General features: G+C 37.4%; 1 protein-coding gene across 1 annotated transcript in view; it reads left to right on the top strand.

Moving 5' to 3' along the window:
* LOC111694162 (nitric oxide synthase-like) overlaps window positions 1–13,657 on the top strand; it is a 45,197-nt gene extending 31,540 nt beyond the window's left edge. The window contains exons 12-14 of the mRNA XM_023461140.1: window positions 1,697–1,801; window positions 5,099–5,166; window positions 13,516–13,657. Coding sequence (XP_023316908.1) covers window positions 1,697–1,801; window positions 5,099–5,166; window positions 13,516–13,657 — 315 coding nt within the window. The remainder of the gene's footprint in view (window positions 1–1,696; window positions 1,802–5,098; window positions 5,167–13,515) is intronic.
* The last annotated feature ends 1,074 nt before the right edge of the window (window positions 13,658–14,731 follow it).

Genomic DNA, 14,731 nt, shown 5'->3' on the forward strand with positions numbered 1-14,731 from the left:
CATCTGTATCTAGCGTCGAATCGGTTTACAGGGACTCCACCTGGATCGATCATGGTTTGAAAAAATGCAATCGCCGCGGGTTTTCACCTGATCCACGTTGATTTTTTTTTTCAATCTTCGTGGATTTTAGACTTGTTCGCTAGCATGCGCTCGAAACATCCGCGAGGTTTCGTCGGTGAATTACCACGGATTTTCCACTGATCCACGTTGATTTTTTTTCAATCCTCGTGGATTTTGGACTTGTTTGCGAGCACGTGTTCGAAACATCCGTGAGGTCTCATCAGTGAATCGTCACGGAATTTCAACTGGTCTGCGAGGATAATTGAATAATTCTGCTGGAAAAATCAGGTGACAAGTCAGGTGAATTTTTAGGTGAAAATCATGCCAAATCGTCTTTTTTCAGGAAGTTGAATTTTTCATGTGAAAATATCATCCGGGTAGCCTATTTTTGGCTCCAGGTCAGAACTGAACTCTACGATGATTTTCTTCGGGTACTTGTGATCATCAAAAAATCACGACTACCCGAAGAACTGCTTCGATAACTCTTGTGTATAATCAATCAATACCTGTTCAAGCGCAGGTCTCGGGGAACTTTTTCACTTTTCTAAAGTTTACAAGTGAATAAATCTTATATAACTCTCAAAAATAATCTAAATTATTAAGAAAATAATTTCGAATATGACTGACAATTCTTAATTAAAAAAAAAAAACAATTCAAACTCAAATTCACTCAAAATCCACGAGGGATTTCACCACAAAAAACCTTGTGGATAATCGAATATCCACGAGGATTTCCGCATATTCCGCGGAAATCCCTCGTGGGTTCATCGAGAATCAACGAGGATTTCAGCGGAAAGTCGCAGGGATTGATAAAAAATCAACGAGGATTTTCGCGGAAATCCTCGTGGGTTAATCGAAAATCAACGCGGATGTCTCATAAATCCACGAGACTTACGTACGTGGACTCTTTATATGATCCATGTTCGATCCTCGAGGAATCCCTGTATGATCCACTTGAAATCAGCGTGGATAATCCATGCATGCATCCACGCAATTTTTTTCAACCGGGTTTAAATGCAAAAATACCACTATGGACCTCTAGCCTATCAATTTAACTGTGAAGACCCATAAAACAAGTTTTAAGCTTCGATACATATTACATACAATAATCGATAAACCTCTTGTGACTTTCATGGATTTGCATTGAACTTCTGTTCTATTATGGCCGATGCATAATTGAGCTGCAAGTAACGCATCAGTTGCAGGAACGCGTATCGTTAGGTGATGCAGCTCTTTGACGAATGTCTGTTGCATTATTTTTTACTGAACTGCCTGTTGCTTTTCTCGATTTATTTCTGCCTCTCACGGTCACAACTCTGCTTTGAATTTTTGGTAGCGTCATCGTTTTTACCCGAAATTTCGGCTAATTGAAGAAATCTAATCAAAAGCATCCATTAATTCATGAATCTGCAATCCGGCCTTGGCCGCTTAAATCAGTTGGTATGTTGGTTTCCTGTTTAACGTTGGAATCTATGTTTAGTGTCTCATTCTAAATTTTGTTAAAAGCATCAAAATTATTTTTAGAAATTATTAATAGTTTACATTAAATAAAATAAAAATAACTGTTTTCGTTTTAAAGAAATAAAATTTAATATAATTTTTATAATAAATAAAATAAAAAAATTTTCCATTTAAGGTTCTTTGCATGGCAGATTATGATATAACAAAAATCGAACATGAAGCATTACTATTAGTGATAACATCAACTTTTGGAAATGGCGATCCTCCAGAAAACGGAGAGGTAAATTTCATATTTTTAAATAAATATAAATTGTATACCATTTTTTTCACAATTATGAAAAAATCAACGAGTAAAATTTAAGAGAACGGGAATTTTTAAGTTTTTTCAACCCTCAATTTTCATTAAATAAGTGAATTCAGCCCAAATGCTTTTCAATTATAACACAGCCCTACAAAAAAAAAAAATTTAAATCCATAAAATACGCAACTTTGCCGCTAATTTTAGGTTCTCGTAGGAAAAAATAGTATCTCAAACTGGTGCAGATATGGTTTTTTAACAAGAGAAATATACTATTTTTGTAGGGCTGTATAATTAATAATTTCCTACGTTTCAAAGCAAAGATTTATTTTCCCTTACGATTATTTTTATTTAATTTGGATCTGCGTGGTAAGTACGGTGATTCTTTCAAAATCTCAAACTTGCAATTTTTCTACAAGTCGATGCCTCCTCGCAGCAAGATGCCAGTTTACAGAGCAGAGCAGCATCATGCCAGTTCAGAATCTATTCGGCAAGATGCTACTTCGGCGCGCCGTTCGGCAAGATGCTGCTTCAGCGCTGCGTTCAGCAAGATGCTAGTTCGTGGCCTCGTTCTGCATGATGCTACTTCGAGGCCCATATAATAAAAATGATAAAAATCAAAACTAGACTGTAGATTACACTTTGCGAAGGCAATTTAAAATTCCATAACTCTATGGAGGTGCAAATTTAACTCTTTGAAAATTAAATCGTGTACAGTTTTAAATTGTCCTCGCAAAGTGTAATCTACAGTCTAGTTTTGATTTTTATTATTTTTATTATGTGGGCCTCGAAGTAGCATCATGCAGAACGCGGCCAAGAACTAGCATCTTGCTAAACGCAGCGCTGGAGCAGCATTTTGCCAAACGGCGCGCCGAAGTAGCATCTTGCCGAATAGATTCTGAACTGGCATGATGCTGCTCTGCTCTGTGAACTGGCATCTTGCTGCTAGGAGGCATCGAAGTATTGGATTATTTTCACACGTTTTTGATTTTCCAATAAGCACGTATTCTATATTTTTTTTATACTTTGCCAGCTAGGTGCTACCGCGCCTCTTGATCTGTATTGAAACACAAATATCTGAGAAATGAATACGTTTAAATTCAGTGTTAACTATTTTCAGTGAATGCGCAATCTTATTGGAAAAATGATGAATTAACTTCCTGAATAACGGCTTTATCCAAGACCGTCTTAACAGTATTTTTAAATGATAAAATGTAATTTTATTTATCTTTTCAAGTCGTTGGTAGATGAATTTGTCATTTTTTAATTTTATTTAAAATCTCAATCAACAGCGATTTGATCCACCGTAAGTGCTGGATTTTAAGAATTTCGAATAAAAATGTTATTACCCGAATTTAAAAATTGGAAAAAAATTCGATCAGATGGCAATTAGCCCATTTTTGGCAGCCGTTGCTGTGGGCGTCTTGTTTTTCGCGCTGTAGCCTAAAATTTTTTTTCCAAGTCAGCATTCTAAATTTTCATTTCCGGGCAGAAAGATGCCATTTCGCGTTTAAGCTGAAAGATGCTCGATTCTGAAGGATGGTTTTTTCTGCGTTTGAAGTGACACCATGTTAATGTTTCATGTTTTAATAGTAAAATTGGATGCTCTTCCAGAATCTGGCGTTAGAATGAAGATAATAGTTAAAGTTGAAGCTTCAAACGCAGAAATACTGAGCAGTGATGTGTCATCTTTCAGCTCGAAGCGCAAAATAGCATCTTTCTGCTCTGCTTTGTGAAGTGGCATCTTTCAGCACTGACACTTCGATATAAATTAATTAGGTGATTACTTAAAACTGCAAGAATACCATTTGACATTTTAAACACTTATATCAACCTTTTTTCTGTATACATTGAAACATGAATGACGAGTGGGTATGTCTCATTTTTTATCGAGACGGCCGGGCAAGTAGAGTCATGAGTAAGATGTTTTCATACAAATATTAATTTTACATGATTACTACTAAATCATTCTACTCAAACTTAGTGTGTTTATCGTTAGAAAAAAAGTTTCAATTTGTCTGAATAATGGTCGGAATATATTTGTTTTTATTACCATTAATAGCTAAGTAATAGTTCAATCGCAAATTGAAATTATACTTTTCCAAAAAAAGTAGGAGTTAGACTCAAATTGTAAGCGCGTCCAGATCGGTGACATAAGTACGCATGGTTTTGTAAAAAAGTATTATTTTGACCCACATTTATAATAAGATGCTGGAGCTAGCTGAATACACACATACACATAACACACACATATCTATTATGAAATGGGGCGAGCTGAAAACACACATACACACATTTACATACACAAGAAGTACGTCGAAAATAATAATAATAAAAAAATCAAAATTTCGGAGATAAATAGCCGCTAGAATGAATCAAATTGTGGGGGTTGAATTGTCGCAAGATAAATTGTAAAAGATTATTAATCCGCCGTCTTAAGGATAGATTTCGAAAAATTGCATAAAAATTGCATACTAACGAGTGGAAAAGTGGTGAGATATAACGATGCGACGCAATAAAAAAAAAAAAAAAAATACTGACCCTGCATGAATACAAATTTAACAGATTTTTTAAACATCTGTTATCAAAATTTGAAAAAATGCAATTATATGCAACTTTTATGCACTTTTTAAAATTTTTAATAATTTTTCTAAAAGTTGAGAGATAACACGATATGACGCGATAAAAAAAATAATAATGAACCAGTATCAATATAAAAAAAAATTTTTTGTCTAAAGGTGGAAAATTATCAAATATCGAAAAAATGGCATTAAAAGTGCATAAGAATGCACTTTTTGCATACAAAAAACTAATAAGTAACGCGTCCAGTCCCATAGAATATACTCCTAAAATTTCAAAGCGATTGTATGAAAAGATTTCAAGTTATCGTTTTGCATCTAAAATATTAAATCTAAAAAATGCGTAAGGGTGCATAAAAGGCATATCAAAATCTAATAAGTAACACATCTACGTCCCCCCTACATACCCAAAGAATTTCAGTCCGATCCATTGAATACTTTTCCAGTTATCGTGTCAGGGCGAACTCACGAAAATTAGGCAAATTGGCCATGAAACGACTTCGCTGAGCTCAGCTTTAAAAAGAATTTCAGTCCGATCCATTGAATACTTTTCCAGTTATCGTGTCAGGGCGAACTCACGAAAATTAGGCAAATTGGCCATGAAACGACTTCGCTGAGCTCAGCTTTAATAATTAAGTTTATTAATATTGTTATATTATTCTTTCGAATTCAATATGTGTGATATTTGAATATTTTACAGGTTTTTGCTCAAAATTTATATGAAATGAAAATTGACGATCCATTCATTACATCCGACACTCAATTTGAGTAAGTAAAAAAAATTCAATTTTTTTATTTTAAAAATAAATGTTTTATAGCTGTCGTTCCTTTGGTTGAAGTCACTTTTATCTTCCTCGTTCAAGAGTGGACAGGGTTGAGAAATAATTATTACTTCGCGAATTTTCTTTTATCAAAATTCAAAAATACTTTTATTATAAAGCAAGAGGTTTAGAAATAAAACAAAATCTCAGTGAGAGAGAAATAAGATTCTAGGACGTGCGACTGCAGCGAGTTGCGAATCTCATGTGAGGCGATAAGCGGAGAGCGACGCGGCGGCCGGGCTGCACGCAGCTCTCCCCCTCTCTCGCAGTCACTCGCATCTCGCACTGCAGCAACGGACGGTCATGGAGGTGGCAGTCATGCCAGACTCAACAATAGCACTCCGTGGTGTAAGTTCACATTTACGGCACACTTTCCGGTGGCTTAAGTGGTACTTTTTGGCACCGCAAAAGGTGCGACTTATGACTCGAAAAAGGAGACATAAATGTGAATTAAGCTTAGTGTTATTTTTTTTTATAAGAAATATGTTTTTTATTGAACATTAATTAGAGTACAAAGGTTATAAACATAAGTAAAAAAAAGCCAATACATTATTTGCTTAAACTAGTTACAAAGATTCACTACTTCAAGCTCTATGCAGAATGAAGAAGACACACGTGCACTCCTGTTGGTGGTGATGCGTACGACGATAAAAAAATGACCTCAGATAGGTGGGCTGACGTTGCCTCGACTCTCACGAGAAGGGCTTACGTTGGGGGAGGTCACGTCGACGACGTACAACGAACTCGTTATTACTCGCCGCGCACGTGCTCCGCTCGTTCGAACTACAAGCCAGAGCTTGTCAAAGAGGTCGATGACCTGCGGGTCGTGAGACTCCGGTGACACAACTCTTTCCTTTGGATGATTTAACCTGTGCCGAGAGTTAAAAGGACATCCGCCCAAGTTGATACCCAAAGACAAGGTCTACTGAAGAGAGGGGAAGAGGGAGTATCGGCACTCGAGAATCAGAGTCCCTCACCGGGATATTCTCCCTTTCACGAAGCTATGGCGATGAGCGACTGTGACACTCTTGTTCGACAGACTATGCCCGGTAATTAGTTCAGAGACTAAGTTCACTAAGCAACTCAGAAACTAAGATCGCAAAATAATTCAGAGACTAAGTTCGCTAAGTAACTCAGAGGCTACTTTCATCTACCTGCGCGTCCAAACGTGCTCGAGACGGTTGGTTCTGCTAATGGTCGCGGCGCTCATCCATGCGTGCCGGCGGTGTGTTAAGCATCTATCTAAGCTGCATATCTCTTCGTGCCTGCTCCCTACTAGCTCGACCCTCGGTCTTACCCACGGTTGATATGGCAGGTTGTGCATGCATATCCGAGGTTGCTGTCTTTCGCGCAATTAGCGAGTTTTCTAAGTATTTATTATTATAATAGTATGGTCCAAAGATAAAATTGTTTGATTTGTTGTTAATAGAACTTTTTATATAATTTCTTATCATATAGACCAAGAAAGTATAGATTCTGGATATATTCGCCATTTCAAGTATTTTAGTGTTATAGATTCTTTTTTCATAATTGCTTTCAGATGATCTGTACTTGTTCAGACAAGCACGGATAATTTTTCTTTCTAAAAAACGTAGATCCTCCTGTGATTCTTTCCTTATTTTTCTCTCCTGATGCCTATAAATTGCATCAAGAGAAACAGCATATGAGTTACTGTTTAATACTATAGCCAGCTTACAAGTTGCGTGGCTTCTATAAGGACCCAAGGAATTAGAGGTGAAAAATAACAATGTTTATTTTAATCAAAAAATGAAACAAACTTTATTTTTTTTATATATAATATCATTAAATTCACTCTAAAGTGGTGACCCTGAAAAAGTCCAATCAAAAAAATAAAATTACATTTTATAGAAAACTTATAATTGATTTTTATGTTTTTGCTTTGTGCAACTTAAGTCTAAGATCTAAATTTTAAATGGTTTTAGCCTTAAGAAAGGCTGATGCGGTTTTGCGCCAATCTCGCTCGAATGCAAACGAATTACTTTTCCACAACGTTAATAGTGTGCAAACGAAATAGTTTGTTCCTCGCGGATTTGCAGCAAAAGCAGCCTGATTTCTCTCGCCGATAGTTGCAGAGAGAATGCCCTTCGTTCTCACACGCTCGCTTATTTATACCACCAGCTGCGTCGCCCTGGAGTTGCGCATCGCCAAAAATAAACATTTTCGTACCCAGCGATATGGCCAATAAAAGGTAATATGTTAATCGACTGATTCATAGCTCCATAATCCTAAATTTTGGTCATCGGCAGACAAACAGACTTCAGTATTGAGTATCATATGTATCAAGAATCAAGGAAAATTAGAAAAAAACCATGCTTTATTGACACGTATTGACACGAATTGCGATTAGCCATATCGCTGGATAGGAACATGTTTATTTTTGGCTATGAGACTGATTTTTGGTAATTTTGGGATTTTGAGATAAGAAAATGATTTTTGACATCAACCCTTGGGAAGCAAAATAAAATATGAAAAATCAAATTCAAACTCTATCAAGAGGGGGTGAGGGGGGAGGGGCAGTTGACGCGATATAGCCTATATATTAATTCAGAGGGGTGAGTTAACAGTACCCTGTTGTAACCCACGTGCGATAACATATTGTTTGTTGCCTGTAACTTGACTGTTACTATTGGCTTATTTGAACTTTTTTTCATTTATCGTGTGATAAGTTAATTTCAATAAGTAAGGGTCCATGTTACTTTTTTTCAATTTAAATATTAGCCCACTATGCCACACTGAGTCAAGAATTTTTTTCAAGTCTACTAGGATGTCTCCTGTCATTTTGTTACCCATAAGGTTCCAGTTTATATCCCCTATAAGCTTATGAATTGCATTTGGTGGGTTGCTGGTTACGAAACCTAAACTGATGGTCAGGTAATATGTTATTGTCTCCGCAGAATTTGATCAAATTGGTTTTGATAGTTCTCTCAAACATCTTGCTGATAACCGGCAATAAACTAATGGGCCTGAGATTATCCAGATCCAATGGTTTATCGTGTTTCTTTATTAGCACAATTAGTTTAGCTGTCTTCCATTCTTTGGGATAATATCCATTGTTCATGCCATTATTAAAAATAATGGTGTATAGTCTTATATATTTTTTATCTAATTTTTTTATTATTTTATTTGGAATATTATCCCAACCGAATGAAGATTTATTTTGAAGTAAGATTTAATTTGAAATAAGTGAAGTAATTAGCTTTGATATTAGTTTTGTATTTGTAAAAATTATATGTGAATAATTACTAGGGTGGGAGCTTGGATTATCTGCTGTGTTGTTGTTATTAAATGTTGTTACTTCAGGAAGTGAGAATTTAACTCTGAAAGTATAGGCACTATTCTTACATTTATAATTTTTTCTAGTGGGAATTACATGTGAAATTTGATTATTATCTGAAATTAAGGTAGTTACCTCAAAAAAAAGACTATCGATAAAGAGTCTTGAAATTTTAACCACATATTATTAATAGTGCTTTTCATATGTGTGAGAAATTTCAGGAACTTTAACCAAACCATTTCCGAAATATAAATAATCAAAGATGGGTACTTTAACATGGGATCCCTATGCTAGCGTGTCGAAAAGACGATATTTTGTGATTATAAAAAAACGGATCGATAAAATCTTTTCAAAAACTAGGAGATGATTGTTCAGTACGTACTAGAATATAGCTCAAAAACTGGAAAAACTTGACCAAACAATTTTTGAGAAGAGTTAATATAAAAACATTGCAAAAATAAAAATTTAAACTTTTTGACCTAAAACTCACTTTTTAAGGTTTTTAGGGTCATTTTAAACAAAAAAGTGCTCTTGCAAATTTTCTCTAATATCTATTGTTCACGAACTATAAACGATTCAAATTTAAACAATTTTTGCGATTTTTTATCTCAATAAGCTGAACTCTACGAAAAATGTTAAAAGAACAAAAAAGTCTTAGAATTTGTTAAGAAAAGCGTATGAATTTTTTCAGATTTTTTCTAGACATATGCCAAAATTTGTCGGTCAGATCTGAGGGAACTACCTTAAATATTCATTTTTTTCGTTTGAAGCTAGTGAGTTGGGGTCTATACCGCATTTAGTATTTAGGTTTTTATTTTCTTCTATTATAATTAAGTTTTTAATTTCATTACAGTTTCTTTTCCTCCATATGAGGTTGATTTTAGGGAAGAAGCTGTCTGACTCCTTATAGTCTATGTATTTTTTTTTTTTTTTTTTTTAATGGAGCGATGGGCTCAGTTTATTAAATCAAATGTATTTCGGTACATTTTTTTTTGTTTCCGTTTTTACATATTTTATGTAGGCGGGTGGAGTTAGAAACAAACTGAGATATAAAACATATAGGTGTTGTGTGGCCCATCCACTTCTCCTTCTGCCCCTGTTTAACCCCCGCGGAACCGCTGTTGGGCACTACTTCGCGGGGAGAGGCTGGGCTGATGCAGCAAGCTCATTACGTTTGCGCTGATTGTTGTTGCGTCTTCTTCATTCCGCATCGTCCGTTCATCCTCTTCTGGCCATCTCTTCGGCTCTCAGACTTGTTATGACTGATTTGGCGAAGGTGGCTACCGCGAGCCAGTTTTTTTGTTTGCTAGCATGAGCTGGACGACATTTTCCTGCCTGGCAACCTCTTGGAGCTGACGGTGGAGCTTTTCTCTTTCCTCCTCAAATCGAGTGCAGTGGCAGAACACGTGCTCTGCGTTTTCGACCGTGTTGGGGCAGGCCGGGCAATTCGCGCTGGCGTTGCGGTCGTAGCGCTGGCTGTGATGTTTGAAGTATCCATGGCCTGTCAGGAGCTGGGTGAGGTGATAGTCTACCTCTCCGTGTCTCCTGTCTATCCACAAACTGATGTTTGGGATCAGCCTGTGCGTCCATCGTCCTTTTGTCGAGCGATCCCATCGGCTCTGCCATCTTCTCAATGTCTCCTGGCGTTTTTCAGCTCTCGCGTCCTCATGGCGGCGCTGATAGAGCCGGCTACGATCGTCTGCTAGTAAGGCCAGCGGTGGTATGCTGGCAAGGACGTAGGTAGCATCGTACGAGAGGTGCGGGCGACCACTGATGACGTGTAGGCAGGCTCGCCGGTGGATCGCTTCCGCCCGACGCATGCCGACCAGTGTTCCGGCACCGTGGCTCCAGATTGGGGCACCGTAGAGAAGGATTGAGTTGATGACGTTGACGTAGAGCCGCCTCCGGCTGCTCCTGGGGCCACCAATGGTCGGCATGATCTGCGAAAGGGCTCCCGCCACCCTCGAAGCCTTCTCGCTGGCCGCCTTGAGGTGGTCGTTAAATGTCAACCTCGCGTCAAGTTGCAGGCCCAAATAGCGGATGCAGAGAGAGGAGGCAATGAAGCAGTCGCCTACTTCAATGGTGATGGTCTCCAGCCTCCTCTTCCTTGATATTAGCAGGGCTTCCGTCTTATGGTCTGCCGTCTCGAGGCCCAGCCCCCACAGCGCCTCGCGTACCCTTGCGATGGCGCAGCTGAGAAGATCCTCGACCACGGCGATGTCGTCCGCGAAACCGACCACGCGTACCCCTTCATCCAGTCTCAGGCGCAAGATGATGTCGTACATTACGTTCCACAAGATCGGGCCGAGGACCGAGCCCTGCGGAACGCCAGCCGTGATGCTACAGGACTCTGGGCCATCATCAGTCTCATATTCCAGCACTCTGGCCTGGAAGTAGCTGTATATGATCCTCTGCAAGTACTCAGGCGTGCGGATTCGCTCGAGCGCGGCGAGGATGTTGTTCCACCGCGCCGAGTTGAACGTGTTTCGGACATCGAGGGTGACAACGGTGCAGTACTTGCGGCTGCCCCTCGCACCTCCAATCGCCTCACGAGCCGCAGCGGTGATGGACTCAATGGCGCCGGTGGTCGATCTTCCTCTCCGGAATCCGTGCTGGTGATCCGAGAGGCCGTCCGGTGCCTCCGTGAACACCTCCAGACGATTGCATATGATCCTCTCGAGGATCTTACCCGCCGTGTCGAGCATACACAGCGGACGGTATGATGAGGGAGCATCAGGCGGCTTGCCCGGCTTCGGTAGCAGGACGAGCCTTTGCCTCTTCCATGGGCTCGGGAAGACACCACCGCTCAGGCACGCCGAGTATTATAATCTATGCTTCTAATTAAATTTACCCACTGGTGTTTTGATTCTTTGCTGAACATTAGAAACAGTTTGTTCTCTACTCTTTTCATTTCAAGCTTTAAATTGTTGTATTCTACTTTTTCATCGGGGTTGCTATTGTGGGCTAGTTTATGGAGTTTCGTTTGTAGTACATGCTATTGTTTGTATAGTTTATTTATATTTTTGCTTTGTAATTTAGCAAATCTATCGTTGAAGGTGTATGTAGGGGTTGCATTTCTTAATTGCTGAATGAATGATTTGTTGAAATAAACTAATGAATGTATCTATCTCAGTATTCGAAAGATTTCTATTATTGGGAATAGAAATAATTTTCTCTTCCAAATAATTGTACAATTTTCTCAGATTTGTTTTTTTATATAGTAAACTAAGTATAGCATCTGTTTGTAGATTAATACGATACTTCAATTTTAGTTTTAAGAAAATTGCTCTATAATCGCTTTCATAGTTAAGGGTAGATAATTTTTTATCACTATGGATAATCAATGAGCTGATCAAAGTTACATCTATGAAGTTATTCGCTTTGTATAACGTGGGACTTTCTTTTCATTATACTTATAACCAAAAAATAATCTCTGCAGCTCTGCAACTGAAACAGAAGACTTTTTGCCATATAAGGTTTACAATTTCTCTAGCATTCGATGCATTCTTGTGCACTTGCCTATTTTTCACGATATTGTACTACTGCAGTTCAATTCAAAGAGAGTCTGAGCTTTGAAAACTTTCGTTTTTCATGCCTTGACTGCAACATTTTCATCTTCTCTTGTCAGCATAACCTCACTTCCGATGGCTACATTATAAATCTTTTTGTTTTTGGGCATGAGATTGAGTTTTCAGTCAGCATTTCTAATTGCTATCTAACACTGTCCATCTTGACTAAGTTATATGGACGAACTTTATAACTGACGCATTTTTTAGACTTGTGTACTGATTATTAAACTGTCTTTTTACTGTCTCGAATCATTTTTTCTCAAGGTCTTTATTTAGCGAGAATAGTCGTTAACTGCTTGTATGTTGTGTGAAACTTCTGTAGGTCAAATAAATGATACTACACAATACATAATTAAACTTATGAATTTATTTATTATTAATAATGCAGAAATGCCTAAACGGTGACTACAAAAGGTAGAAAAATTATTGTCACTAAAGTGCTCGTTATGAGGCTTCGTTCAGATCAGACTAACGAGTGCTCGCTAGTGCAACTGTCTCATCTCTTACAGTATCACAAGCCAATTCTCGCGCTCTCTACGGTAAAATAAAATAATTAAAATCAACAATATGCTTATTTTTCTAAAAGAAATTGGTAAAACTTTATACTAATTGCTCAAAAATCTATTTTTAATGCATTGAGATTTTAATAAAACTTAAATCACTATCGATGAGTTTGAGGAAATATTAATTAACTTTTGTGATATTTTGCTGTTATTTAAACGACGTTTCCGAGATCAAAAAGATCAAAAAATGGGTATAAATTAACTAAACTTCTTAAAAAAACTCACAACCCATTTTTAGTGTATAATGATACATGTGGCTCCAGCAGGCCATTATTACAAGCCGCGGTTAGCACCCGAGCATAGCGAGGGTGTTAGTGTCGGGTTCAGAATGAGCTACTTGAGTCATAAGTATCAATGCTTTTTTAAAGCACTGTGCTAAGTTCGCGTTTAGGCCCCTTTTGGCGAGAAATAAGATGCTCATAATAGTGTAGCGGTGGGAGGTTAGCATATGAGCGTCGCGAGATTTTCAAGAAATTAAAAAAGGATTCGTCTTGATACGAATAAAATAGACAAATAAAATAGAATAGATGAATAAAGCGACAAAATTCTATGAAAATTTTTTTTGTGATAATTTTGTTAATATAAACTAGTTTCATTTAAATTCATTCAAGTGGATTCTCAGTAGATCCAAAAGTTAGTGTGCACGTATGTGCTTATCGGCCTGAAGAGATTAAATTGTCATGAATGTCCTCAATTTGTTTAAAATGAATCGTCTCAAAATTTATACGAGTTAGCATTCATTTCTTCACTTAAAAAAGACTGCTGCCAATTTATTGGCAAAGAGCTTTCTCATAAAAATTTTACTATTATGACCACTAATATAAACTAACTAAAAATTTATAATTGATAAATTATCATTTTTGTTGCAGCATAAGAACTTCAAAATCATTCATCAAAGTAAATAGTCAAAGTGGAATAACTAAATCTAAGAAAATTAATAAACTGACTTCATTGAAAGAATTGGATTATAAAGCTGATGAAAATTTTGGTCCACTTAGTAACGTCAGGTAAAAATATGATTTTTTAAATTCTGTGTATTATAAATAATTTGGTTAAATGAGTTATATTTCAAAAAATAATCTTAGATTTATTATAAACGTTTTTTTCGGTGATGGTATAATTTACCTCATTCTTGTTGGTGATTGTGATTAGTAATTTACCGGGATCATTTTACGTTTTGGTTTGTTGCTGTGCCTAGGCTAGATCTAGATCAGGTGCCAGACGGTCGAGGCCACGGTAGCACCTCCACATCCAAAATTGTGATGCAAATATTTTGAAAGATAATTCATTTACACAAATTGAAATTATTAAGGAATGCCAAGTAAAGAGGTTGTGTACGATTAATTTGTTTAAAGATAGTCACAAAAATGGTTTTATAGAACTGTGTGGCATAAGTCTCACATTCTGGCACCGCTGCGTTCGCATCGCCCTCACATACGCTCGTGCGCTAACCTCACTTTGCGGTACCAGAAAGTGCGACTCATGACTCGGAAAAGGGGGCATAATTGTGAACTTAGCACAATACTATAAAAGTTTGTACGATACTCGTTCCATGGGGATACTTTTCGGCCCAGCTATTTGGACTACGACGTGCCAAAAAGTGTTACTTATGGCACTTGAACCGTAAAGTACTATTACCTCACAGCGGAAGTGGTTGTGTTTTTCACCGACTACTGGTAAAAGTATACTGGTTTGTGTGCAAATTATTTAATACTGAAAAGTCTTCTCAGTTCATAGATGGCTTTTGCGACTGGAAAAATAGTTCCGCTCTCTTGAAAAATCACGAGATCTCAGCGAAGCATACTAATTCCTTAGTTACGTTCGAATCTCGCGCTTCTGAGAAAGGAAAAATAGACCAAGAGTTAATGCAGCAAATAAAAAAAGAGAGGAAATACTGGACTAAGCTTTTAGGCAAATTAGTATCAGTAATTAAATATATTGTTAAAAGAGGTCTGGCTGTACGAGGAGACGATCAAACTATTGGTTCATCTCACAATGGTCATTTTCTCGATCTTTTAGAGTTGAAGGCTGAAGAGGATGAATTTTTACGCGATCATTTAAAAAAATATAGTAATATTGGAACTG

Source organism: Trichogramma pretiosum, unplaced genomic scaffold (genome assembly GCF_000599845.2).
Source record: "Trichogramma pretiosum strain Unisexual culture from Peru unplaced genomic scaffold, Tpre_2.0 scaffold123, whole genome shotgun sequence".
NCBI classification, from domain to species: Eukaryota; Metazoa; Arthropoda; class Insecta; order Hymenoptera; family Trichogrammatidae; genus Trichogramma; species Trichogramma pretiosum.